Source organism: Scyliorhinus torazame, chromosome 11, assembly GCF_047496885.1.
Source record: "Scyliorhinus torazame isolate Kashiwa2021f chromosome 11, sScyTor2.1, whole genome shotgun sequence".
Lineage (NCBI taxonomy): Eukaryota > Metazoa > Chordata > Chondrichthyes > Carcharhiniformes > Scyliorhinidae > Scyliorhinus > Scyliorhinus torazame.
This window is the reverse complement of record NC_092717.1, coordinates 5,996,173-6,024,012: the sequence shown is the minus strand read 5'-3', so window position 1 is coordinate 6,024,012 and position 27,840 is coordinate 5,996,173. Positions and strand designations below refer to the sequence as shown.

Sequence of the window (27,840 nt, the reverse complement as noted above, 5' to 3'; positions counted from 1 at the left end):
ATAAATGACATTTCCCCCAGGGGGTCACAGTGCCTTTTGCCTGGTGTAATCCGAGTCTTATTTAGTGAAATAATATTAGTCTGTGCTACTTAAACATTGGGGCTTTAAGGGCAAATAAGAAAAATATTTGAGGAGATGAACTGACTGTGTTTGAATATAAACACGACCACCTGACCAGGATCAGCTTTGCTGACACTTAACTTGATCTGGAGTTTATACTTGGGATCTTTTCCTATTCAAGCATCTGCTGATGTTCCTCTACTTTTTTAATGTAACTGTGAAAGGGCTCAGTGATTGAACCTACTCTTATTGGTAACCGTTGGTTATTGGCCTTTACACCTCCCTCCCACCAGCCTCGTTTGCTCTCGATGTACAAGATAATCTTTTCTAAAAGGAAGTTGCTTTATTTTCTTTCTAACTCTAATTTTAAATTGCCCTGCTTGATTCTCTGATCCTTTAAAAAAAAATTCCTGACCGTGTTTAAATATGGAACCTGACAGATACCCCTCCGACTTCAACTGAATCAGTTTATGTGAGTTTCCCAGTAATTCCATTAATTGGGGGGACTGCCTCGACATGAAGGGGTAACTATAATCTCATCATTGCTGATCAGAAAACCCTTTCTTATTGAGCCTCACTTCTGAATATAAACCGCTGTCACATGGATACTAGTTAATGGCGAACCCTAGCTGATTTGAGCTCCTGGGCTTGTATTTAAGTGTAAAAATCAGCAAAGAACCCAACATTGAACTTGATAAAACCTCCATTTGGTCTTTCTTTCTGTTAACTATCATTATTTGGCAATCCATCAGAGTCAGCATGGTTTTAGGAAGGGTAAATCGTGTTTGATTAATTTTCTAGAGTTCTTCAAAGATGTAACAAGCCAAGTGGACAATGGGGATCTTGTAGATGTAGTTAGTATCTGGACTTCTGGAAGGTATTTGATAAGGTGCCTCACAAAAGGTTAATACACAAGGTAAGATAGCATGGGTTTAGGGATAATTTATAATGAATAAAGACTGGCTAACTGACAGAAAGCAGAGAGTCAGGATGAAAGGACCTTTTTCTAGTTGGCAAGATGTAACTAGTGGGGTGCTACAGGGTTCGGTCCTCGGGCCCCAACTATTTCCAATCTATATGAATGACTTGGATGTAGGTATAGAAGGATCTATAGTCAAATTTGCAGATGGCACGAGAATAGGTGGAATAGTAAGTTGCAATGAAGAAATAAGAAATAGGTTCGGTGAGTGGCCCAAAATTTGGCAGCTGGTTAAACATTTTGGTCGGAAAATATAACGGCAACTTATTATCTAAATGGAGAAAAACTTCAGAGTCCTTCAGTACAGAGGGATCTGGGTGTCTTTGTGCATGGATCACAGAAAACTAGCATTCAGGTACAGCCGGTAATAAGGAAGGCAATTGGGATTTTGACCTTTCTAGCTAAAGCGATAGAGTATAAAAGTAGGGAAATGTTGCTGCAACTGTACAAGGCATCTTGTAGACTGCACCTGGAGGACTGTGCACAGTTTGGGTCCCCTTATTTGAGGACGGATGTAGTTGCTTTGGAGGCAGTTCAGAGGAGGCTCACTCGATTGATTCCAGAGATGAGGGGTTTGTCGTATGAAGAGAGATTGACCAGTTTAGGCCGATTCTCTCTCGTGTTTGGAAGAATGAGGGGAGATCTAATTGGGGTGCATAAGATAATATAAAGTATTGACAAAGTAGACACAGAGTGGAGGATTCCTCTTGTGGAGCATTCTAGATCGAGAGGTCGTAGTTTTAGGATAAGGGACAACAGATTTAAAACAGAAATAAGAAGTAACTACTTCTTGTCGTGTTATTCACCCTGGGGTAACACGGACTGCAACACGATGCAGATAGATTACAAAGCATACACCAAATGTAGGCGTTGGTTCAATACGATTTATTGAACTTCTGTAACAATGCACACAGCTGGCGGTGGGTTGACTCTACTACTACTCTAAGTAAACTAACTCTAACTATTTAGACCAGGCTAGCTCTGATCCACATGTAGAAGGTGCTGTCTGATATGTACACCCTGACTGTCACTACAGTTGTCACCAGTGGAAAGAGGCGGAGTGCTGATACCTCGTGTGTTTTATAGTTGGAGGCCCCCCTCTGGTGTTCTGTCTGGTGATTGGTCGTGTTCTGTATGTTGATTGGCTCACCTGGGTGTCTGTCACTGCCTGCTTTTACCTCATGATGTGCATGGGAGCATATTATGACAATTCTCTCAAAGCGTTGTGAGTCTGTGGAATTCACTAATTCAGAATGCAGTGGATGCCGGGACATTGAGTAAATTTAAAGAGACAGATTTTTAATTAGCGATGGGCTGAAGGGTTGTGGAGAACGGGCGGGAAAGTAGAGTTGAGGCCAGGATGGGGTCAGCCGTAATGGTATTTAATGGCGGAGTGGGCTCGAGGGGCTGAATTGCCGATTCCTGCTCCCAGTTCTTATGTTCTCGTGTTCTTCAGAATGGAAATGGTGGCTGGGTTTACAATGCAGGTTGTTGTGTGAGCTTTCCAACGAAGGTGATATTTTCGTGGTTGGAAAATACAAATAATGAGTGAGCATTTGTACTGTATTAGTTCTCATGGTGCTTTTTGCGTTATTCACTGTGATTCACCTCACTGCTAACCTAATCTTATGGAGTGATGAGTCGCACTTACCAAGCTTATCTTGTTGTTATCTATACTGACAGTGTCGATGCCTTTCAGCCGGTGACGGGGAGGAATTAGAGTGATTTATCCGCGCAGTCCTTGGAATCGCTAGTACAACCAACATCATGAAACAAAGCAAATTATTTATATAAAAGCATCTTGCAGCTTTGGTCTTATTCTCCGGATTATTAGATCAAAAGGGGCAGCACGGTAGCCTTGTGGATAGCATCATTGCTTCACAGCTCCAGGGTCCCAGGTTCGATTCCAGCTTGGGTCACTGTCTGTGCGGAGTCTGCACGTCCTCCCCGTGTGTGCGTGGGTTTCCTCCGGTTTCCTCCCACAGTCCAAAGATGTGCAGGTTAGGTGGATTGGCCATGATAAATTGCCCTTATGTCCAAAATTGCCCTTAGTGTTGGGTGGGGTTGCTGGGTTATGGGGATAGGGTGGTGGTGTTGACCTTGGGTAGGGTGCTCTTTCCAAGAGCCGGTGCAGACTCGATGGGCCGAATGGCCTCCTTCTGCACTGTAAATTCTATGATCTATCTTCTATGAAATTGCCGACAATGAGCAGCAAAATTATACTTTGATGTAACCATTGAGGAACTGGGTCTTTGACAATGCTGATTAAGAGAAACCACCAACTGAATGTCAACCAGACACTGTTGGAAACAGACAGCAGGTAAATCCTCACCTGCGGAGGTAATCGGCACATTTGTGGTTTGGGTGTGGTGGACACTTGTTTGGAATTCTGATGCACATCTGAACCTAAATAGGGCCATTCACCCCACACTGACCTGCTGAGTGTTTCCAGAAACATCCAGGGCTGGATTCTCCGTTCCAGCGGCTAAGTGCCGGCCGAAACCGAGAATTTGCGGGCGTTTTGCGATCCCAAAATCGCCGCTGAACCTTCATCGATTCCAGGACCGGTGAGGGGCTAGCAGCAACGGCGGGTGAAATTCCCGGCTTCCGTGCCAAAAATGGGCGGAAAATGGCCGGGTCCGTGGCCGCGCACGGCGACAATCTGCAGCGGTCGCGTGTAAAACATGGCGCCGGCCGTGCGCAGGCCCATCTCACAAAATAGGGCCGCACAGGCCACCCCCTGGCCATGTCCCACCAGTCCCCCCCAGCCCTTGCTGAAGCACCCCCCACCCCCCCCACAACCAGCAGCCGCCACGGCAGGTTCCAGACCACACGTCCACCGCGCAGTCGGGAACTCGGCCCATCGGGGGCGGAACATTGCTGGGGGGGGGGGCCTTCCAATGACGCGCCAACGGTGTGCGGCGCGATGATGTCATTTCAGAGGGGGCGGAGTCTTGAAAGATGGCGTCTAACCGGCACCGCCCCTGATTTGTGCGTCGGAGGGGATTCTCTGCCGGATCGCCGATTACGATATCGGCGTCTTTCATTCACATTCTGCATCGTAACAATTCTGTGATTCCCCTTATGAATGAGAAAATGCAATGAAGATGTTATCATTGACACAACTGACAACTTCATACTACCTGCATAGATTCTGAGATTCTGATCTCCTGACTTTGTAATGCCGGCTTTCATTCAAATTGCGTCATTGATGAAACATGAATGGTAAATGAAGATGACAATTCAGGGTTTGAATAGCGAGAGGCTCGAGCTCCTTTGGTTTTAAGCATGTGGACCTGTTGTGAGGCTGGTGGAATAACTGGGGAGGAGGTACGGAGGGAATAATGACTATTTTGTAATTTAATAGATTTGCGACATGGTAAACTGTCAGCCAAAATTACAACTCTCCATGATTTAATTAAAAAATATAGTGAGACTAATTAGCTGGAATTTCTTTGAGCATTTTATTTCATTGAATAGAATTTACAGTGCAGACGGAGGCCATTCGGCCCATCGAGTCTGCACCGGCTCTTGGAAAGAGCACCCTACACAAGCCCATACCCCCACCCTATCCCCATAACCCAGTAACCCCACCCAACACTAAGGGCAATTTTGGTCACTAAGGGCAATTTTATCATGGCCAATCCACCTAACCTGCACATCTTTGGACTGTGGGAGGAAACCGGAGCACCCGGAGGAAACCCACGCACACACGGGGAGGATGTGCAGACTCCGCACAGACAGTGACCCAAGCCGGGAATCAGGAAGCATTTCTTTGCACAAAGAGTGGTGATTAGAGTGGCGGAAATTTGGAATTCAGTCTCTCTCCTCAACACAAAAGAAAGGCTGTAATGCTGAGGGTCAGTTGAAATTTGTCAGACGAAGGTTAATAGTTTTGTTGGGCTGTTGATGAATATGGAACAAAAGTGAGAAGATGGAGTTGAGATACAGATCAACCATGGTTTAATTAAATGCCATCCTCTTCTGACCATGACAGGGGTCACGTCTATTGTCGACTGTGGTGGTGTCTCTGGTGACATTTTATCCTGGAGCTATTCATGGCTATGTCAGAGGGTCAGTACTGAGGGCGTGCTGCACTGTCAGAGGGTCAGTACTGAGGGAGTGCTGCACTGTCAGAGGGTCAGTACTGAGGGAGTGCTGCACTGTCGGAGGGCCAGTACTGAGGGAGTGCTGCACTGTCAGAGGGTCAGTACTGAGGGAGCGCTGCACTGTCAGAGGGTCGGTACTGAGGGAGTGCTGCACTGTCAGAGGGTCAGTACTGAGGGAGTGCTGCACTGTCAGAGGGTCAGTACTGAGGGAGTGCTGCACTGTCGGAGGGCCAGTACTGAGGGAGTGCTGCACTGTCAGAGGGTCAGTACTGAGGGAGTGCTGCACTGTCAGAGGGTCAGTACTGAGGGAGTGCTGCACTGTCAGAGGGTCAGTACTGAGGGAGTGCCGCACTGTCAGAGGTTCAGTACTGAGGGAGCGCTGCACTGTCAGAGGGTCGGTACTGAGGGAGTGCTGCACTGTCAGAGGGTCAGTACTGAGGGAGTGCTGCACTGTCAGAGGGTCAGTACTGAGGGAGTGCTGCACTGTCGGAGGGCCAGTACTGAGGGAGTGCTGCACTGTCAGAGGGTCAGTACTGAGGGAGTGCTGCACTGTCAGAGGGTCAGTACTGAGGGAGTGCTGCACTGTCAGAGGGTCAGTACTGAGGGAGTGCCGCACTGTCAGAGGTTCAGTACTGAGGGAGTGCTGCACTGTCAGAGGGTCAGTACTGAGGGAGTGCTGCACTGTCAGAGGGTCAGTACTGAGGGAGTGCTGCACTGTCAGAGGGTCAGTACTGAGGGAGTGCTGCACTGTCAGAGGGTCAGTACTGAGGGAGTGCTGCACTGTCAGAGGGTCAGTACTGAGGGAGTGCCGCACTGTCAGAGGGTCAGTACTGAGGGAGTGCTGCACTGTCAGAGGGTCAGTACTGAGGGAGTGCCGCACTGTCAGAGAGTCAGCTTAATGTGTTGTTGCATTGAAGTCGCTGAGGAAATTAGTATGTGAGATATAAATGTTGTGACTAAGTCGTCTGTAAATAGCCATGGCCATGCAGAATATTTGCTTCATGTAATGGGAATCCGTGCAGAGAATGTGAAATATATTGTCGGAAATAACTCCTCAAATGTCAGGGCTGTCTTGGACTTTTTGATAAACTTTTTTTTAACCCTCCCCAAATGCAACTCAGTTTCAGCTTCAAGGGCATTTTGGATTGAGACTAGAAGGTGGCTGAAATAAAAATCTATTTCAACTTGTTCCAAGAATAGTTGTGCGGCTAGAATCCAACTTTGTTTTTACTCTGTTGATTGAGTGTTTTGAGAGTATTTAAGCTTTGGATTTGCAGCCAGCTGATCAGTTGCAAGGTTGTGAGGTATCTGTGCTCGCAGAAGTTTAATTATATTGAAATTGGACAATCGGGGAAGCCTGCCGTTGACTGGGGCGGAGGTTTCATCCTAATACAATAAACCTCGATCCGGGGGCTGGATGGAGGTGTGGGCACAGGGACTGTACCACAGACATCTTGATCAAAATCTTGACTTGGGATGATTTAGCGTTATCTAGGGTGGCCTGTATTAAAGCAGATATTAAAGCTTGCTTGAGTTTAGCTCCCCTCTGCTACATTTCAAAATGTACTCCATGGATGTTCATGTAAATTGATAGTGTGTTTGATCATTTTAGGTCCCAGCTCTCCTCCTAGAACCACAGAATATCTCCTGTGGGAGACAGTGATGAGAAATATTGATTCATTGTAATAAGAAAATGAAGTTAACAGTGATTTAATAGAAACTGCAATCTTTTAATATCCTTCCTGATTCCGAGAAGGACTTTTAAAAATCTTGCCAGTGATTAACCATTTATGTTTTTTGTTGAATTGGCCAAAGCAGTGTGCATGGTTGGCCTGTGAATCATGTCCACATGTTTTCGGCATGTCCGGAGCTTGGGAGTTTCTGGCAGGGGCTTGCCGATGTCATGTCGGACGTACTAAAGGTAAGGGTGGTCCCGGGTCCAGAGGTGGCGATTCTTGGTGTGTCAGAAGACCCGGGAGTCCAGGGGGTGAGAGGCCGACGGCTTGGCCTTTGCCTCCCTGGTAGCCCGGAGACAAAGCTTGTTAGCATGGAGGGACTCGGAACCCCCGAAGGTCGGGGCTGTGGGTTAGTGACATGGCTGGGCGGGCTTGAGAAGATCAATTTTGCCCTGAGGGGATCGATGCTAGGGTTTTCCCGGAGATGGCAGCCGTTTATCGACTTCTTTGGTAAGGGCGGGGGGGGGGGGGGGGGGGGGGGGGGGGTGGTGTTAAAAATGGGGATTAGGTAAGGTGGGGCTAGGTTGGTGGGGAGTTGTTGTTGGGGTGTTGTTTATGTAAGCCACGTTGGCTGGGTTTTGTTTTCTCAATTGCCTGGGAGACCACCTCCCCCCCCCCCCCCCCCCCCCCCAAAGTGCCATTACACGACAAGGCCGTTTGATTGTTCTCAACGTTTCATCAGAGCTTAGATCTGGGTTTGATTGTGTCCTTTCCTTCTTAATGCTCGTCTGTCTCATTTCAATACTCTGTCCTATTTAATGGCATGCTTTATATTTTCATTTATTGAATTTATTAGCCCCCGTGATATCTGCGCTCCACTGATTCTGGCATTTTATGAAATCCGTCTCATTAGTGCCTCAGCGTGCATGGCTGGGCCCAAGCTCCGGAACTCCTTCCCTACACCTCTCCATCTCTCCGCACCACTTTCCTGCTGCTAAGACATTTCCTGAATCATCCCCCTTGACCAGGTTTTTGGTTACCTTACTTATATCTCCTTATGTGGCTGAGTGTCTTATTTTGTTTGTTGACGCGTCTGTGAAGCAGCTTACACGTGAACATACGAATCAAGAGCAGGATTAGGCCACTCGGCCCTTCGAGCTTGTTCCGCCATTCAATAAGGTCATGGCTGATCTGACTGGAACCTCGACCCCACATTCCTGCCCACCCCCCGATAACCTTTCACCCCACCTTGTTCATCAAGAATCTTTATAACTGCCTTAAAAATATTCAAAGATTCAGCTTCCACTGCCCTTTGGGGAAGAGAGTTCCAGAGACTCAGACACTCAAAATATTTCGCCTCATCTGTAAGTGACCCCTTATTTTTAAACAGTGACCCCTAGTTCTAGATTGTCTGACAAGCAGAGACATCCTCTCTACATCCAGCCTGTCAATACCCCCTCAGGAGGGTAAAGGGCGTTTCAATATGTTAAAGGTGCTGTATAAATGTAACTTGTTGTAGATTAGTGACCAGAATACCTGTAACTACCCATATACTCGCAAGGAGAGTTGGTCATTGGAACTGGTTGCTGTAAAGAATAACAGGGACTTGTATTTCAGTCGGCCTTTCGCAAACTCGACATCCAAAATCGCTTTGCAGCCAATAGAGTACTTTAGTCGCTGTTACATTGAAGGGCAGCAGCCAAAATTACACACAGCAAGATCCCACAAACAGTAATGTGATAATGACCAGATGTTTTTGAAGTGATTTTTGGTTGAGGGATAAATATTGGGAAGCTCTCCAGTTCTTCTTTTACAGTCATACCACAGGACCATTGACATCCACTTCAGATATTTCTGTTTATAATTGACAGAATTCTCCCCAAAAATGACTGAGGGGTCGATTCTCCAACTGTGTTGGACCCGCCAATTTAAATGTGCTAATCTAGATCACTACCGGGAGGGCTGAACCAGGTTATGTTGGCTGCAGTGGGCCGGGAGCATCGGGCACTGTTTGGCTCCCAGTGCAAACCCCGTTGAGGAACTCTCCCACTAGTCTCCCAGATTTGTTATGCTGTAGGTGTAACATAAGCGGCTTCCTTGTGGTGCACTTGACAAAGGAAGGTTCAGACGTGGAGATAACTTCAACACATTTATTAAACTATTTACACTTCTATTACTCGGGGTCGACACTACTACTAATCCTACTAAGCTACCCAGACTGACTAACCAGTTGCTGCAATCCACGTGGTGGGTGTAATATTGAATCAACCCTGTGTCTGTACTCACTGACTGTCTACACTGGAAAGAGGCAGATCATGTGTGTGGTGTCCTTTATATATGGGTTGGTGTAATGCCCCCCTGTGGTCGTGTCACCTCCTTGTGTATCGTGAATGTCTATTGGTCGTGTCCTATCTACTTGATCTATTGGTTGAGTGTGTGTGTGTGATGTCTTTGGTGCTCCCTCTAGTGTCTAACTAGCCTACATGCATTTACATTGATGCATATCACCACATCCCCCCTTTTTTATATGTTACATATTTCCTGTACACTTTAAGAAAATTGAACAAAAAACAGGTAGTTGGGTTAAGGTGCATGCAAGTCATGGGAACAATGATTAAACAATAAGTCCAAATCATTCGTGTGAGTCCCAAAAACCATCAATCATCATGGTTAAATGTCTCTCTTGGTTATGAACGCCATCAACGTCCCTGTGCCACAGGAACCAAGAAGTGGTCCAATCACTTCGCTGTCTGATTTGGAGTCCCTTTCTTTTTTAGATGTTTGTGATGGTGCTGTCGGATGGCATCTTGTAACTGATAAGGCGTTGACGTTGAAGAGGTACCATCAACAGTATCATTCGAGGTCATGGATGTGCCATATGTTGAAGTTGGATAAGACTGTACATACTGGTTCTGGCCACGTGCTGTGCAGGAAGGGAGATCCTGCTGAGAACCGCTGAAGCTCGTCGAATTGGAAACAGAATTGCTGCTCGCATAAATACCTGGTGATGGTGTGAAACTAGAACCTTGCATCTGATAGGAATATGCCGTCTGGCCAGGCTGGGGTGCAGCAAATCCTGGGCTGTAACTAAGGCATCCAGTCTGTAGTGCAGATTGCGCTGGCGGTAGTCCTCCTTCGGTCTTGATTCCATTAGTGGGCAATCCGTAGTGCTGGCCTGTTTGAGAATATGCTGCATAGACTGCTGGCTGCTGCATGCCTGAATACTGGGTTTGTCCAGCATGAGCTGTCATTGGCTGCACTGCTGGTGTGGAAATGATCTGTGAATATAGCTGTGGTGAATATTGGTGTATTCCTCTTGGACTGTAGCCGCTGCTTGTTATTACTGACCCAGTGTAATTGTTAAGTGATCCATCACCTGTCGTTGTAGCATCTGCTGTCACCCTGAGCGTGCCATCACTGAGGTTGCGGCACTCCCTGTCTGGAGTAAAGTCCGGCTTACGTGAATCAGAGTCGGCATTTGGTTGCTCCCCATCTGGAGTCTGGTCTGTTTTAACTGAGTCAGTGTTGGTTTGTTGATGCTCCCCGTCTGGAGTCTTAGCAGGTTCACTGGAGTCAGCTGAGATTTCTTGAAACTGCACGTCTGGAGTCGGAACATGCAGAAATGCATTGACTTGTGGAGAGGTTCGAGCGAATGAGGGTGGAAGTATCGTGGTGTCACCGGAGTCACCAGTGGTCTCACAGTGATCATCGAGTGCCTCTGTACACACAAGCTGAGGTCTGTCACTTTGCACATCTTGCATGGGAAGTGGGATGCTGTCGTCACTCGTCTCACATACCGTGGGTAGATCCTCAGTAGCTGCTTGTTGTTCACTTGGGTTGGGTAAATTGTCAGAGTGGGTGGACTGTCATTGTCTTGCTGTTGTCCTTCATTTGGGCTTGGACTGTCATCGTCGCTTTGTTCTTCACTGTAGCATGATAGACCGTCATGGTCGTCCTGCTGTGCACTGGAGCGTGGTAGACTGTCATAGTCTTCTTGCTGTTTATTTGAGCATGGCAGACTTGCATCGTCTGCCGCTAGTTGGTCAGAGGAGGTTGCTAGACCCTCATGGTCTTGTTCCTGCAAGGACTGCGCCCTGGAGTCTTGCGTTTCTTCTATCATGGAGGCTGTCCACGAGCTCGCTGTGGAGGCTTGTGACACTGGAGTCACTTCTTGTTCATGCAAGGACTGCGGTGTGGAGTCTTGCATGTCTTCTTTCGTAGAGTTGGGAACCCTGAGCGGTGCGTGGACCACGCTCTGTGGGGCAGCAGGCCGCTCTCTGTGGGCTTGTACTGGTCTCTGTCTCTTGGCTTCAGGCTGCAGCATAACCCTGCACTCACGAGTCGGGATGTCGTAGATGCTGGGCTGAAGATCCTCAAATCCGATGAACGAATCCGCGTCTGCGTCGGATTCAATACGGGGGTCGCCAATGTGCAACACATCTAGTTGCGGTTCGGATTGGGTACTGGGGTAGCCTCCCAAGGTGAAAGGTTCATCCGAGTCGTATTCTTCAAGGACCATATCATCACTGTTTGCGTCGGAGCTGGCATTGGGCTCGCGAGGTCCAGAGAAAATGTAAAGGTCGGTATCGAAGTATTCAAGGTCGGAATCATCAGTTGGGAGTAGGTAACGGCTTGTTGCAGGGTTCTTCGGAGGTTAATTTCATTTCCTGGTTCAATTTGAGGCATTATGCAGTCATTCCAGGTGAAGGAAGGTTGTTTTACGGTTTTAAAAGATTTCTTCTTTGATTTGGGACGTTTCCCCTTTAAATGGGCATGGACCGGGGCCTCTGACGTCATGACGTGCGTGACGTAGCGCGTAGGAAGCGATTGCGCATGCGCAGATCGCTGTTCCTTTACCGATGGCTGCTTTTGTGATTGCGCATGCGCGGCGTCTCGCAAGTGCGCAAACGGACCTTCCCGTTCTGCGCGCTTCTCGCGCAACTGCGCAAGTGCAGTCCCTGTAGAAAGATGGCTGCCGACCAAAATTGTTCTCTGCTCCGGGATCTCGGCCTCAAGGTGAGTACTGGCTCTTCTCTTACCTTTTCTTGCTGGTTGGAGTGTGTTTTCCTCACAGTATTTGCTGAATTTGTCCAGGACTGCCTGGAAGTCACTCCTGTTTTGCCCTTTGGAGAACTTGAATTTTTTAAAGATTCCTTCTGCTCTGGCACCGGCTATGGTGAGGAGAAGCTCTGTCTTTTCAGGATTGGCCACTTCTTCTAGTTCAGCTGCCACCAGGAAGATTTCAAACATTTGCTGGAATGCCCGCCATTTTCGCGGAGATCGCCGTGGCACTGGATCTGCTGCGGAACCCGGATCTCAAACATCTTGCCTGGGTATCGTTGCTGGTTGTCACTGTACGCTGAGGTATGGCTATCTGGATTGAAACAGTTCACTGCTGGTACCATGATTTGTTATGTTGTCGGTGACGCATAAGCGGCTTCCTTGTGGTGCACTTGACAAAGGAAGGTTCAGACGTGGAGATAACTTCAACACGTTTATTAAACTATTTACACTTCTATTACTCTGGTTCAACATACTGCTAATCCTGCTATAGCCACCCAGACTGACTAACCAGTTGCTGCAATCCACGTGGTGGGTGTAATATTGAATCAACCCTGTGTCTCTACTCACTGACTGTCTCCACTGGAAAGAGACAGATCATGTGTGTGGTGTCCTTTATATATGGGTTGGTGTAATGCCCTCCTGTGGTCGTGTCACCTCCTTGTGTATCGTGAATGTCTATTGGTCGTGTCCTATCTACTTGATCTATTGGTTGAGTGTGTGTGTGTGATGTCTTTGGTGCTCCCTCTAGTGTCTAGCTAGCCTACATGCATTTACATTGATGCACATCACCACACTCCCGACAGCAGGATTTGGATCGGGCGCAACGCGGCCATAGAATCGTCCTCAACGTCTCACCTTAAAGACCACCCCCTTCAACAAAGTGAGCTTCCAACGTTGTGAAAGGTGGCTCTGGAGAGGATGGAGCGCATCAGTGGGAGAGAACACAAGAGAAAACGAAGCAGTTCTCAGGAGGGAGGAGGAGGTAAGGTTGATGGTGAATATCATCAAGGAAAGAGTTTGGTCAGACTCAAAAGCATGAGAACTTTCTGAAGGAGGTGCTTGAAGGAAAATTAGAGGGATGCAGATCAAGAGGGAGGAAGAGAATGATGTTAGACAACGGAAATAAGAAATGCAGAAGAGCACGAGGAGTGGAAAAACAAGCAGAGGCTGTGCCCATGGGTAGATCGCTGCCACCAGTGGTGAGACAACAAATACTTGCCCGAGAGGGAGTGCCATGAAGGTTCACTGGACTGCTCCTAGGATGTGGTACATCCATTGAGGAGAGACTGAGTAGAACCCGATCTATATTCCCTGGAGTTTGGAAGAATGAGCGGCGACCTCATTGGAACATCCAGAATTCTGGGGCGTGACCAGGTAGCGGCTGGGACGATGGATCCTCTGTCTGGAGAATCTAGAACACCATCAAAACCATATAAAATTGGCCTTAATCCCATTGCTTGTGTGAGGTGACTGTTGGTTTGCTGCATTTCTGAGTTACAGCAGAAATTAAAGTACTTAATTGGTTATGAGGTGCTTTGGGATGTGATGTCAGTACATTTTTTTAAATTGAGAAATAATTATATTTATTTGACCCAAATAAACAGTTAGCATTTTTAAAAATGTGGATTCTTGTTGCCTGAATTTTTGGCTTTGCTTTCTAAAAGTATCCAGCGTGTAAGATTGCAGAAGTACTTGCTATTGTTTTCAGTAAATTGAGAGCTGCCACCTTGTAAACAGGAGCCCTGGTCTACAGCCTTGTTCTCATTGCCCCAGTCTGATTTATTCCTTAAATGTTTGACACTTTGGGCGGGATTCTCCCCTACCCGGCGGGGCGGGGGGTTCCGGCGGGATGGAGTGGTGGGAACCACTCCGGCGTCGGGCCGCCCCAAAGGTGCGTAAGTCTCTGCACCTTTAGGGGCCAAACCCTCACCTTGAGGGTCTAGGCCCGCGTCGGAGTGGTTTGCGCTCCAGCCGACTGGCGGGAAAGGCCTTTGGCGCCACACCAGCCGGGGCCGAAAGGTCTTCGCCGGGCGACGCATGCGCGGGAGCGTCAGCGGCTGCTGACGTCATCCCCACGCATGCGCAGGGGAGGGGGTCTCTTCCGCCTTTGCCATAGTGAAGACCATGGCGAAGGCGGAAGAAAAACAGTCCCCCCAGGGTACCGGCCCGCCCGCGGATTGGTGGGCCAGGCCACCGTGGGGGCACCCCCCCCCCCCCGGGGCCAGATCACCCCAGGACCCCGGAGCCAGCCCGCGCCGCCTTGTCCCGCCATTCAAAAGGTGGTTTAATCCACGCTGGCGGGACTGGCATTCCAGCAGCGGGACTTCGGCCCATCGCGGGCCGGAGAATCGGCGGGGGTGGGCCCGCCGATAGGCGCGGCGCGATTCCCGCCCCCGCCGAATCTCTGGTGGCGGAGACTTTGGGACACGGCAGGGGCGGGATTCACGCCAGCCCCCGGCGATTCTCCGACCCGGCGTGGGGTTGGAGAATCCCGCCCATAGTATTTTTCCAGACTCTTCCAGTTGATGCCGGAGATTCTCTATGTTGGGAATTACATAATGCAATAATCGAAAGGATTGCACTGTGATTTGATATCAGCAGTTAGTTTTGGTATCTCTGACAACCAAGTTGTTTCCTCTACTGATTTGATTCTTTTTTCAAACCTCAAGCATTACAAAGTCTGCTCCTGGCTGAAACCTATTCCATTTATTGGGTGTCGGAAAATTACCATTTTTCACTGAATCCAGATGGATGTGAATGGGCAGTTCCTCGAGTCTGTGTGTGTCTGAGGCTGTCATTGACAATCTGAGAGCGAGTGCTGCTTTGGGATTCGGGAGCATTCAAAAGGGAAAGGATTGAGGCCATTCTGCCAGCAAGCCTGCGCTGCTGTTCAATAAGATCATTGGCCGATTGCCGATCTGAGCTCCACCCGGCTGCATTATCTCAACATCCTTCAGTTCCCTTCGAGGTCAATAGATTTGAGGAGCTCACTGAGGTAGAATTCCAAAGATTCACAACCCAATGAGTGAAGAAATTTCCCCTCATCTCAATCCTGAAACGGTCGACCCCTTATTCTGAGACTGCGTTCTGGATTCGCCAGCCTGGGAAAGCATGGTCCCAGGCTCAACCTGTCCAGCCCCTTGAGAAATTTGAATATTTCAATTAAATCACCTCTCGTTCTTCTTAGCTCCAGGGAATATGGAGCTACTCCTCAATTCCTCCTCGTGGGGCTACTCCTAACGATCCAGCCTTCGGGGCAGAGAACTCCAGTGATTCGCCACCCTCTGCCAGAAGCAATTTCTCCGCACCTCAGTTTTAAATAACAGGCCCTTTATCTTGTAGCTCTGTCCCCTTGTTCGACACTCTCCTAATAGTGAAAACATCTCACCATCTACCCTGTCAACCCCCCTCAGGATCTTATATGTTTGAACAAGGTCACCCCTCACTCTTCTAATCTCCAAGGGATACAGACCCAGACTATTTAGTCTCTCTTGCTAGGAAAACCCTCTTATCCCAGGAATTAGCCTGGTGAATCTCCTTTGCACTGCCTCCAATGTTATTCTTTCCTTTTTTAGGTAAGGAACCAACCTGTACGCAGTGCTCCAGGTGACGCCTCACCAACACCCTGTACAATTGCACAAAACCTCCCTATTTAAAACTCCAACTCCTTTGTAATAAAGAGCAAAATGCCGTTTGTCTTTTTTGGATTTTCACAGTAACTTCATGGCTTAATGTAAGCCTACTTGTGACATTAATTAGGATTATTATTAGTTGTGCCTGCCTGCTAGATTTTTGTGATTCATGCGCTAGAACACCTAGATCCTTCTGTATGTCACTCAGCTACAGTTTCCATTCAGATAACAATCTGAATGGAGAGAGTTTAGGGGCTGGTTTAGCACAGGGCTAAATCGCTGGCTTTGAAAGCAGACCCAGGCAGGCCAGCAGCACGGTTCAATTCCCGTACCAGCCTCCCCGAACAGGTGCCGGAATGTGGCGACTAGGGTCTTTTCACAGTAACTTCATTCGAAGCCTACTTGTGGCAATAAGCAATTTTCATTTGATTTCATTTTCTTTTTAAAAAAAAAATATATTAAAGTTTTTTAACACAATTTTTCTCCCTTACAAACAATAACCCCCCTCCCCCCGTAACAAAAAAAAACGAGAAATCGCGCAGAGCAAGATGTATACATGGCAAAATGATATATTTACACAGTTTTGTACACTGGCCCTCACCCGTACGTGCCAGTTTCCCCAACCCTTCATGTTATCTCTTGCTCATCCACCCTCCCAGGCAGTCCCCCCCCCCCCCCCCCCAGGACGTCCCCTCCACCCACCCCCCCCCTAAGGTTGCTGCTGACCGACCTTCCTCTAACGCTCCGTGAGATAGTCTAGGAACGGTTGCCACCGCCTGTAGAACCCCTGCGCAGACCCTCTCAAGGCGAACTTAATCCTTTCCAACTTTATGAACCCAGCCATATCATTTATCCAGGCCTCCAGGCTGGGGAGCTTTGCCTCCTTCCACATTAGCAAGATCCTTCGCCGGGCTACTAGGGACGCAAAGGCCAGAATGCCGGCCTCTTTCGCCCCCTGCACTCCCGGTTCGTCCACTACTCCAAATAGTGCTAGCCCCCAGCTTGGCTTGACCCGGACTTTCACCACCTGAGATATTGCTCCCACCACTCCTCTCCAGAACCCCTCCAGTGCCGGGCATGACCAAAACATATGGACATGGTTCGCTGGGTTCCCTGAGCACCTTCCACATCTGTCCTCTACCCCAAAGAACCTATTCAACCTCGCCCCCGTCAAGTGCGCTCTGTGGACCACCTTAAATTGTATCAGGCTGAGCCTGGCACACGAGGAGGAGGAATTAACCCTACCTAGGGCATCAGCCCACAGACCTTCCTCGATCTCCTCCCCCAGCTCCTCCTCCCATTTACCCTTCAACTCTTCTACCAGCGCTTCCCCCTCTTCTTTCAACTCCTGGTGTATTGCCGAAACCTTGCCCTCCCCGACCCATACACCCGAGATCACCCTATCTTGAACTTCTTGTGCCGGGAGCAATGGGAATTCCCTCACCTGTCGCCTCACAAAAGCCCTCACCTGCATATATCTAAAGGCATTTCCCGGGGGTATTTGATTTCATTTTCAATCTGCCTTTTGATTCCTCCCACCGAAGTACATGACCTCGCACTTCCCCACATTAAACTCCATTTGCCAGGTTTTTGCCCAGTCAACCAATCTATCTGTCCCGTTGCAGGATCACAATATCCTCATCACAACACGCTCTTCCACCTATTTTCGTCTCATCGACAAATTTGGAAACTTTACGTTCTGTTCCTTCCTCCAGGTCATTCATGTAAATAGTGAACAATTGCAGGCCAAGAACTGACCCCTGCAGTACTGCACTAGCTGCATCTTTCCACTCTGCAAAGGATCCATTTATTCCAACTCTTTTTTTTGTTTTAAAAAAATATATTTTTATTCTCCTTTTTCACATTTTCTCCCAAATTTACACCCACCAACAGTAAACAACAATCAGTAACAAATATGTCAATCCCCATATCAATAACAACAGTCCCATCCTCCCACCAAACCCCAAACATTCGCCCACATGTTCACACAAACAAATGACAGAAAGGAATCAGGAATCACCCATAGCCACCATTAACACCCATCACCCCCTTCCCCCAACCCTCCCACCCACCCCCCCAACTAATGTTCGATGTTATCCAGTTCTTGAAAGTGCATAATGAATAATGCCCATGAATTGTAGAACCCTTCCGCGCTTCCCCTCAGTTCAAACTTAACCTTCTCAAGAGTCAAGAATTCCAACAGATCCCCCCGCCACGCCAGGGCACAGGGTGGAGAGACTGCTCTCCAACCCATCAGGATCCGCCTTCGGGCGATCAATGAGGCGAAGGCTACATCTGCCTCCGCTCCCGTTTCTAACACTGGCTGGTCCGACACCCCGAATATGGCCTCCCGGGGGCCCCGGTCCAGTTTCACGTGCACCACTTTAGAAATTACCCTAAAAACCTCCTTCCAGTAATCCTCTAGCTTTGGACAGGACCAAAACATATGAACTTGATTAACGGGGCCCCCCCCCCCCCCGCAACGTTCACACATATCTCCTACTCTTTCAAAGAATCGGCTCATCCTCGCCCTCGTGAGGTGTGCTCTGTATACCATCTTCAGCTATATCTGCCCCAACCTCACGCACGAGGTAGCGGCATTCACTCTCCGGAGCACCTCACACCAGAACCCCTCCTCCATATCCTCTCCCAACTCTTCCTCCCACTTTGCTTTGATCCCTTCCAGTGGTGCCTTCTCCTCTTCCAAAATAGCTCCGTAAACCGCTGACACTACCCCCTTCTCCAGTGTCCCTGTCGTCAGCACCTCCTCCAGCAATGTGGAGGCCGGCTCCACCGGGAAGCACTGTATTTCCTTTCTGGCAAAATCCCGAACCTGAATGTATCTAAACATTTCCCCCTGCTCCACCCCATACTTTGCTTCCAGCTCCTTCAATCCTGCAAACCGACCCTAAGAAACAAATCTTTCAGTGTCTTAATCCCCTTCTCCTCCCATTTCTGAAAATTTCCATCCCACTTCCCTGGCTCAAATCTGTGGTTCCCCCGAATCGGCATTTCCCTTGACCCTGCCCCCAACCCGAAGTGTTGGCGAAACTGCCTCCAAATTCTCAATGAAGCTATTATTACCGGACTCCCTGAGTATTTCCCCGGGGCTATCGGGAGCGGCGCTGTTGCTAGTGCTTTCAATCCCGACCCCCTGCACAAACTCTCCTCCATTCTGACCCACTGGGAATCAACCCCTCTGACCCAGCTCCGCACCTTCTCCACATTCGCCGCCCAGTAGTAATACATCAGGTTCGGAAGACCCAACCCCCCTGCCTGCCTACGCCTCTGTAGTAGCACCTTTCTAACTCTGGCCACCCTCCCTCCCCATATGTCTGTGTTTTTGATGTGACAGCCAGTTTTTAATCCATGCTAACACTCTTCCCCAATTCCATGGGCTTTTACTTTATGCACCAGCCTCTTCTGCTGCACCTTGTCAAATGCCTTTTGGAAATCTAAATACACTACAGGCATGATTTAACGTGCAAAAAAAACAGAGTCCCATTTTGGGCACGTATAGTGGGGTGCGTCTTGGCATTTTCCGCATTGAGAATGACCCTGATATCAAACGGGACTCTGTCGGTTTTTTTGGGCCTCGGTGATGAACGCCCTGCTGAAGCTACACTTATCTTAGTTTCCTACACAGACAAACTGAGCTCGCCCATGGAGGAAGAGATTGGGGCGCCATCTTTGATGCACAATCAATGACCACTAAAGCGAGGTTGTAGTCCAACTGAAGGCTTTAATAAGCTTGATGTTTCCCCCAGCAGCTCAGGTACAGAGTGAAGGCTGCTGGGGCGGCACGGGTTCTTATACCCCACCTATCAGGGCGGAGCTATCATACACTCTAACCAATAGAAAGCATACAGTTTCCACCAATGGTGCTTTAGCCTATCAGGTACTGTAATACCTGTCTTTAAATGCCGCTCTGATCTCTCGACCCCCCTCTCGGACACCAGACACCAGCCTCCGGACCACCCCCATTGCCCCAATTTATTTCACAGGAGATCCTCTAGCCTCCCCTCATCCCACCTTTTCAGGGCAGGGCATCCCCTGGCCTGCGCCCTGCCAGTCTGACCGTGCCACCCATGCACCCTGGCAGTGCCAAGGTGTCCAGATGCCAGCAGGAGTGCCCAACCACCCTGGGGCCTCCAATGGCCTGGGATACCCCATGCCCCCAAGTGCCACCATGCCTAGCCCAGGTTTGTGTGCTCCAGTACTAAACAATGCCATGGCAAGGTCTCCCAGGCATGGGAGTTAGTGCCCAGACCTTGGGAGAATCGGGTGCAGACATATTTAAATGAGTGTAATGGCTCATTTAAATATTTTAATCTGGATTGCGCCCAGTGAGGACCGCTCACGAGATTTAAAGGTCTTGGCGCGTCGGGTGTGATGAGGCCATTCGATCGCGTCCTACATCTACAGGTTCCCCTCTATCTATTCTCCCTATTACATCTTCAAAGAATTCAAGCAAATTTGTCAAACATGATATATCTTTCATAAAGCCATGTTGATGAGGTTTGATTATATTCAGCTTTCCTAAATGATTAGCTATTTTCTCTTTGATTATTGACTCCAGCATCTTGCCAATGATAGTTGTTAAACCAACTGGCCTGTTGTTCCCTGCCCTCTGCCTTTCTCTCTTTTTGAACAAGGAAGTCACATCTTCCCGTATGCTCCTGGACTTTAACTGGCCACTTCTATTAAAACCCGAGCATGTAGTTCATCTGGTCCTGGCGACTTGTCCGCCTTTAGCCCCCTTGAGTCTGGATGACTCCTTCTCAAAGCCTTGACACAGAGTCACCCAGACTCAAAACGTCAGCTCCGCTCTCCCTCCACAGAGGCTGTTAGACCTGCTGAGATTGTCCAGCATTTTCTGTTGTTGAGTTGGAACAATAATGACTCCATTAAGTCTGGCTTAACCCTCTGTATTTACAAGATAAATTTACATTTGGGGAAATAACGTGTTCTTGTAATTTCTTTATAAACTATTTAGACCTTGTTTAAATCAGTGAGGGTCGACCGAGTGTTCACGAGACGATGTGGCTACTTAAAAGGGTCACGTGACGGGAGTGCAGGAGTGCGGGAATTCTCCTGGGATCGCAGGCAGAGTGGAAGTATGTAGGAGCTGCTCAGAATACTGAATGAAGTATTGTTCTAAGTTCCTGGTTGCCATTGAAATCCAGCCCGCCTGCAGCGAGTTTAGAATTTACTTGATGTTTACCGTTTCAATACAATGAACGAAATCGCATTTCAAACATTTATGCTGGAATTCCCAGAGATGCCACACTGCTCTTCAAACTTGCTTCCTCTTTCTCGGTATTTGGTGCCTCAATCTGATGTAGCTTTAATATTTTGTTGGGGAAAAATTACCTGCCGTCTTGGGACCCATTTGTCATTTTTCAATGTCAGGTGGTGTGTCCAGTTGAATTCTTCTTCGACTTTTTTGTCACGGTTCTGTAGCAACTGGGTGGCTTTTTTGGCGATATTAGCGGGTAGTTGTGAATGAGCCATATTGCTGTGGGTCTGGAGTCACGTATGGACCAGAGCAAGTAAGGACGGCAGATTTCCTTCGCCGTAGAATGTAGCTAATCTGACTGTTGATCACAATCCAGTAATTCCATGGTCGCCCTTTCTGATACTAGATGTAAAGTGGCTGGGTTAATGGTTTACTTCAGAGTTCTCCAGCAGCGCTCTCATGCTGGGGGTGTGGCCATGCCGGGGAGGAACTCCTGCGCTACCCACACAGCGCTTCCTGTGTACCGGTCATCACAATGTACACATGAAGGTGCAGCCGAAACCAGATGTTCCAGGTTAATTAAGAAAGGAACTAGATTTAAATCCTCGGCTGTTGTGGGAATGCTGGGATTTGAGCACCAGTCCTGTGACATAACCGCTAAGACGTGCTGTTAGGTGAATTGGACATTCTGAATTCTCCCTCAGTGTACTCGAGCAGGTGCCGATGACTAGGGGCTTTTCACAGTAACTTCATTGTAGCGTTGATGATAAAGATTGTTATTATTGAAGGTGGAGCTGTTTTGCAATTTGCCGCTTTCTTTTGAATGAATGATGTTGGGGGGGGGGGGTTTGTCAGCAGTAATCACAGAGCAGCCAGGGTTCAGGAACCAGTGCTGAGGGCAAAAAGTCTGAAGTTTTTTCACCTAAAAACAATGGTGCCTGACAAAGGGGGCGATTCTCCAAAATGGAGACTGAGTGTTCGCGCCGTGGTGAACGCCGTCGCGTTGACGGTGCGAAACGGGCGCGGGGTCGACCGACTCTGCCCCCCACAGGGGGCCAGCACGGCGCTGGAGCGGTTCACGCCGCTCCAGCCACCCTCCCCCAGCGCCAAATGGGCGCCGCGCCAACCCGCGCATGCGTGGGGGACTTCTTCAACGCTCCGGCCCCAACGCAACATGGCGCAGGGGCTCTGGGGCCGGAAGCAGAACAAAGCATGCCCGGGGGGGGGGGCGAGCGAGAGGGCGGCCTGCCGATCGGTGAGCCCCGATCGCGTGCCAGACTCCATTGGAGGCCCCCCCCCCCCCCCCCCCGGTGAAGGAGCGCTTCTCCCTGTCCCACAGGCCGCCCCCTGACCCTTGGCGCAGAGCTCCCGCCGGCAGCGACCAGGGGTGAACGCCGCCGGCGGGTCTCTGCCGTTTCCGCGCGGCCGCTCGTCCCATCCGGGCCGGAGAATCGGGGGCCCGGCCACGGATAGCGGCACGCGACCGTCGCAAATGCTGCCGATTCTCCGCACCTCGGAGAATCATGCTCCGGTGTCAGGGCGGTGTGGCGCGGTTGCGCCGATTCTCCGTCCCGGCGCGGGGCTCGGAGAATCACGCCCTTTATTGCAGGTTTGTACAGATGGTTTAATCTTCAAATACATTTGTTCCTCTGTCCGAGAATCGCTATTACCAAGAGATCTAATTTTCACTGTCTGCTTTGCACAAACATTTAAGATAATAGATGTCATGTTTGAACTTGAATTGTTGCCATCTTAGACTCTGGTTTTTGTACTCACCTAGCCTGGTGCATCCCTCACTCTGATCCACCCCTGCTGGCTGCTTTTTCAGTTGTCTGGGGCCCTTAACTCTGGAATCCCCCCCATAAAACTCTCCAACCTCCTTTTTAGGAATCTCCTTAAAACCCACGTCTCTGACCCAGCTTTTGGTCACCTGTACACATATCTCCTGAACATGGCGCAGTATCAAATTTTGTTTGATTTACGCTTCTTTTTATCTCAACTTGTTTTCAGGAATGTATGATTCTGCTTTCGGCTTTGAGAATTGCAGAGATCCAAGCAACAGCTTTTGATGTGTTCTCAAGAAAAATGGACAGGTTTTTAAAAAGAAAGAAATGAAATGATTGGGTTTAAAGTGTGACTGGATATCTTGATGCCTAAATCATTCCCATTTTTGCTGAATTGGGGGTCACTTTTGCTGTGTTTTATGGGGATTGAAGGAAAGATTTAACATTTTGTACAAACAGCAGTGTATGTATTGCAACAAGGTTCCTAATCAGATACAAAGCAGATGTAACATTTTGGACAGTTGATCTGAGATGTAAGCTTGCTGCTTCGAGATAATGGCGATTCAATAGTAGAAAAAAATGCTTTCCTGCCCGAGACACAGAGTTAACCTTCTGATTGGCTATGTTTGCTTCAGTTAATTGGGAATGATCAACCACAAGTCAGACTGAAGCGAACCAGCAAACTGTTTGTCCAGATGCTACCTTGTCAAATACATCGGCTTGATTGTAATGAAGGGACTATTTTCTTTTGAAACACCAGTTGTGAAAAGGTAAAAAACGAAGTCAAAACATAGGTGGCACTGTCGCACAGTGGTTAGCACTACTGCTTCCAGGTTCGATTCACGGCTTGGGTCACTGTGCGGAGTCTGCACGTTCTCCCCGTGTCTGCGTGGGTTTCCTCCGGGTGCTCCGGTTTCCTCCCACAAGTCCCGAAAAACATGCGGTTAGGTGAATTGGACATTCTGAATTCTCCCTCAGTGTACCCGAACAGGCGCCGGATTGTGGCGACTAGGGGATTTTCACAGTAACTTCATTGCGGTGTTAATGCAAGCCTACTTGTGATAATAAAGATTATTATTATCATTCCTCACAGATAATGCATGTTGGAGAACTTTTTTCAGGCAAAGTGCGGAGGAAAGGTTCCCTCGCCCAATCAGTAACAATACCCACACTCCAGTGTCTTGCTCCAAACCAGCGTGTGCAAATACCAACTCTTGCCTTGCACTCCTACCTCACGGGTACGCACTAGTTTCTTGATTTATCAAGGACCAGGTGCTGGAAGGTGGGATTAAAGTGGGCGGCTAGTTTTTTCCTCTTTTTTTTCTGCCGGCGTGCACAAGATGGATTGAATGGCCTCTTTCTGTGCATAACTCTTGTGAGCCGCTCGGTGAGGAATTTGCCAGCTTGTTTATTTCTAATGGGTACAGAAATACCGACAGCAGAATTAAATCCAGTTAGCTTCCTTTGCTGAAGCGTTTCCCTCAGATTCTTAGCCAATGGCAGTGCTGTAGGTTGTTCGATACTGCTCATTGTGCTGACCACGGTAGCACAGTGGTTAGCACTGTTGCTTCACAGCTCCAGGGTCCCAGGTGCGATTCCCGGCTTGGGTCACTGTCTGTGCGGAGTCTGCACGTCCTCCCCGTGTGTGCGTGGGTTTCCTCCGGGCGCTCCGGTTTCCTCCCACAGTCCAAAGATCTGCAGGTTAGGTGGATTGGCCGCGATAAATTGCCCTTAGTGTCTAAAAAAGGTTAGGAGGGGTTACGGGGATAGGGTGGAGGTGTGGGCTTGGGTGGGGTGCTCTTTCCAAAGGCCGAATCATTCTGTGATTCACCTGGAGTTTTTTAGGCTATCCCTGTTGCTCTCCTTGTCCTCTTCAGCTTATTTGTTCCCGTCATCCTGTGGCTCCTGTGGACCAGTCTAAATTGGCAGTTCTCTCGAATATTTTTCAAAGATGTTCCCTGGCAAAGGGAATGTGATTCGAGTTCCTTTATTCGGTGGCAAAGTAGTTGGTGATTCATTTCAGTTTGGATATTTAAACTGATGATTTCATTGTTATCTGCGATGTAAATCCTTCAATTTGAATCCGCAAGGGATGCTTTTAAATTTGTTTTTGTACAAAGCACTTGACAGCTAACGCAATAAGACCCACTCAGAGATCTTAGTATATATTCCCCATTGACACAGCACTGCCACACTCGGTGTGCTGCACTGCCGGAGGTGCTGGTATTTGGATAACAAGTTGACCGAGGCCCTGCCTGCCCTCTTGGGTGAACGTAAAACATGTTGTGACATTATTGAAAGAAGAGCTGAAGCATTCTTCCCAGTATAAATTTATTCCTCAATTAACATCACAAAATGATCTGATCATTAACACTTTGTTGTCTGTGGGAGCTTGCTGTGCACAAGTGGGTTTCCTAAATTATAACGGTGACGACACACCAAAAGTGAGTACGGTTGTGAGTCCCAGATGACCCTAGGCTGCTTTCCCCCTTTGAGGGGGGGGAGAGCTGACGGGTGGTGGTTTAACCTGAGGAGCAGGTTTGAGAAGGCGGGGCCTTCATGAATAACCTCAGGCGGTTCGGGGAATTGAACCCGCGCGGCTGGCCTCGCTCTGCATCACAAACTAGCTCTCCGGCCAACTGAGCTAAACCGGCCCCACTGGCCGGGCCAGTCTTTATTGCCCATTCCTAATTGCCCTTGAACTGAGTGGTTTGCTCCACCATTTCAGAAGACATCTAAGAGTCAACCACGTTGCTGTGGGTCTGGAGGCACATGTAGGCCAGACCGGGTAAGGACGGCAGATTTCCTTTCCCTAAAGGACACTAGTGAACCAGATGGGTTTTTACGACAATCGACAATGGTTTCCTGGTCATTAATAGGCTCTTAATTCCAGATTTTTATTGAATCCAAATGTCACCATCTGCAGTGGCGGGATTCGAACCTGGATACCCAGCGCATTACCCTGGGTGTCTGGATTACAAGCCCAGTGTCAATACCACTGCACCACTGCCTCCCTTCCACAAGAGAAATGAGCCCCGCCCTTCCTGAGAATTGTATCCTCTCAATTATGGTCTTATTTATGGGGAGAAGGCAGGAGAATGGGGCTGAGAAAATATCAGCCATGGTGGAATGGCGGAGCAGACTTGATGGGCCGAGTGGCCTAATTCTGCTCCTATGTCTTATGGTCTTATGGTAATTGTGATCACCTCCTCGGACATTTCCTCTGTGTTCTCCTCCAGTAGTCCCATATCTTTGCAAATGCGAAGAGTCGATCTGAGTCAATGCACTAACCTGTGGTAGATCTGGAGTCGTGCTGCTGTTTAACATTGGCCAGATGCATTCGCTTTCTCTCTCTGCATTCCAACCATGGCCAAGCCTGGCAAATCATACCCGCACATTGACCAATTAGCGACGACATGCAGTAACGGCTGATGTTAAAACAATATATGACCTTGTGAACGCAGGAAATGGATGGAGGAGTTGTTGCTGCGCAGTGATTCAAACAAGCAAGAGCTCCTCTTTCCTCTGTTGTATTTTAAAAAATAAATTTACAGTACCCAATTGATTTTTTCCAATTAAGGGGAATTTAGCGTGGCCAATCCACCTACCCTGCACATCTATGGGTTGTGGGGGCGAACCCCACGCAAACACGGGGAGAATGTGCAAACTCCACACGGACAGTGACCCGGGGCCGGGATCGAACCTGGGACCTCGGTGCCGTGAGGCAGCAGTGCTAACCACTGCGCCACCGTGCTGCCCTTTCCTCTGTTGTATGGTCTCTGGTTGGGCATTTGGGACACAGGTCGGTTTTCGCCGGCCCAAAATGGAATCTTGTGGCATTTGTTTGGCTATGTTAAGTTTTGCGTCGATGTAGTATCCGTTTGTGCACGACAAGTGGTTAGGGTCGGGAGTGCGCCGCCTGCGAGTTTGGTGGAGGCAGAGTCAATCATGACTTTCAAAAGGGAATCGGGATTATTAACCTTTGGGGGACGAACTTTACAGGCCGAGGGGAAAATGTTGGGGGAAGAGGGACCAGCTGAGTTGCTCATGCAGAGGGCTGGCAAGGACATGGGTGGGGGGGGGGGGGGCCTGAATGGCATCTTCTTGCACACCCTGACCATTCTGTGATTCTGTTTATCTTTTTCTACAGCAAACTCTGGGCCATACCCAATCTGCAAGGGCTGCCTGTTGTGTTCGAAAGACAATGGGTGTCTGAGCTGCCAACAGAAACTATTCTTCTTCCTTCGAAGGCAAGGGATGCGTCAGTATGGAGAGTGCCTGCACTCCTGCCCATCGGGGTATTACGGGGTCCGTGCCCCTGAAATGAACAGATGTGCAAGTAGGTCCCACTTTGCAGTATTTTACCTGGGGGTCAGTGGTAAGGAGGGGGGGGGGGGCCGGGGGGGGGGGGGGGGGTGGTGCTGATTGCTACCCATCACATTAAATTTGTACAACATAAATGGAGCTTTTTATTCAGGAAGGAACTATTTCAGATGCTGGAAATCTGAAATATATAAATATATGGATAAAGCTCAGTCGGCCAGGCAGCATCTGCGACGAGCGAAACATTCCAGCTCAATCATCTCATTTTTAATGCGTCCCCATCCCTTTCGGAGAGTCTTTGGCGAAGCATTTAAAAAGATCCAGTGATCATTATACGAGGAATTGAGTCTGCAAATTCAGATTTATTTTCTCCATTAATAGCTGCTTTGATATTTTGATCTGAGATGTCCAGATTTTGGCGAGTTGATGGATGCTGCCAGGCTTCAGCGAGTTAACTTTGTGAAGGTATTTGTCAGTTTCCTTTCTCTGATGAATTAAGGGATGAAATATCTTGTTCTGATGGGCATGCGTTATGCTGTGTGTTTTATCGATGTGATTTATCTTGTTGTGTGATGTGTTTTGAAGTTTTCTGGTGTTTTACAAAGGCCGCAGCCCTCTTTAGAATTATACTGTAGTCAGTTTTCAGCTTTTGCTGCCATGTAATCTCGAGGACTGGTTTAAATCACCTGAAGGAATTGAAAGGAATGTTCCAGATTTATTTTCCTCCTTTTTCTGTGTTTGTTTTCCCCCGATGTGTGTCACTCATTCCCTCCCTCTCTCTCTTTTTCTCTCTCTCTCTCTTCTCTTTATCTCTCTCTCGCCCACGCAGGATCACAAGCCCTATCAAGTCCGATCAACACTATCATAGTCTTGACTCCACGTTTCCGCACATTCTCCGTATTGCTTCCATGAGGGTTAAGAAACAAAATAAGTCACCCTGGTTCTGCCTCCCATGTCCGCTCCTTAATCTCACT

General features: G+C 48.6%; 1 protein-coding gene across 2 annotated transcripts in view; it reads left to right on the top strand.

Annotated features, from left to right (window-relative positions):
* The window catches only part of rspo2 (R-spondin 2), a 155,241-nt gene that overhangs the window by 47,142 nt on the left and 80,259 nt on the right, over positions 1–27,840 (top strand). For both annotated transcript variants that reach the window (XM_072466875.1, XM_072466876.1), the window contains exon 2: positions 26,694–26,882. In XM_072466875.1, the coding sequence (XP_072322976.1) occupies positions 26,694–26,882 (189 nt within the window). The remainder of the gene's footprint in view (positions 1–26,693; positions 26,883–27,840) is intronic.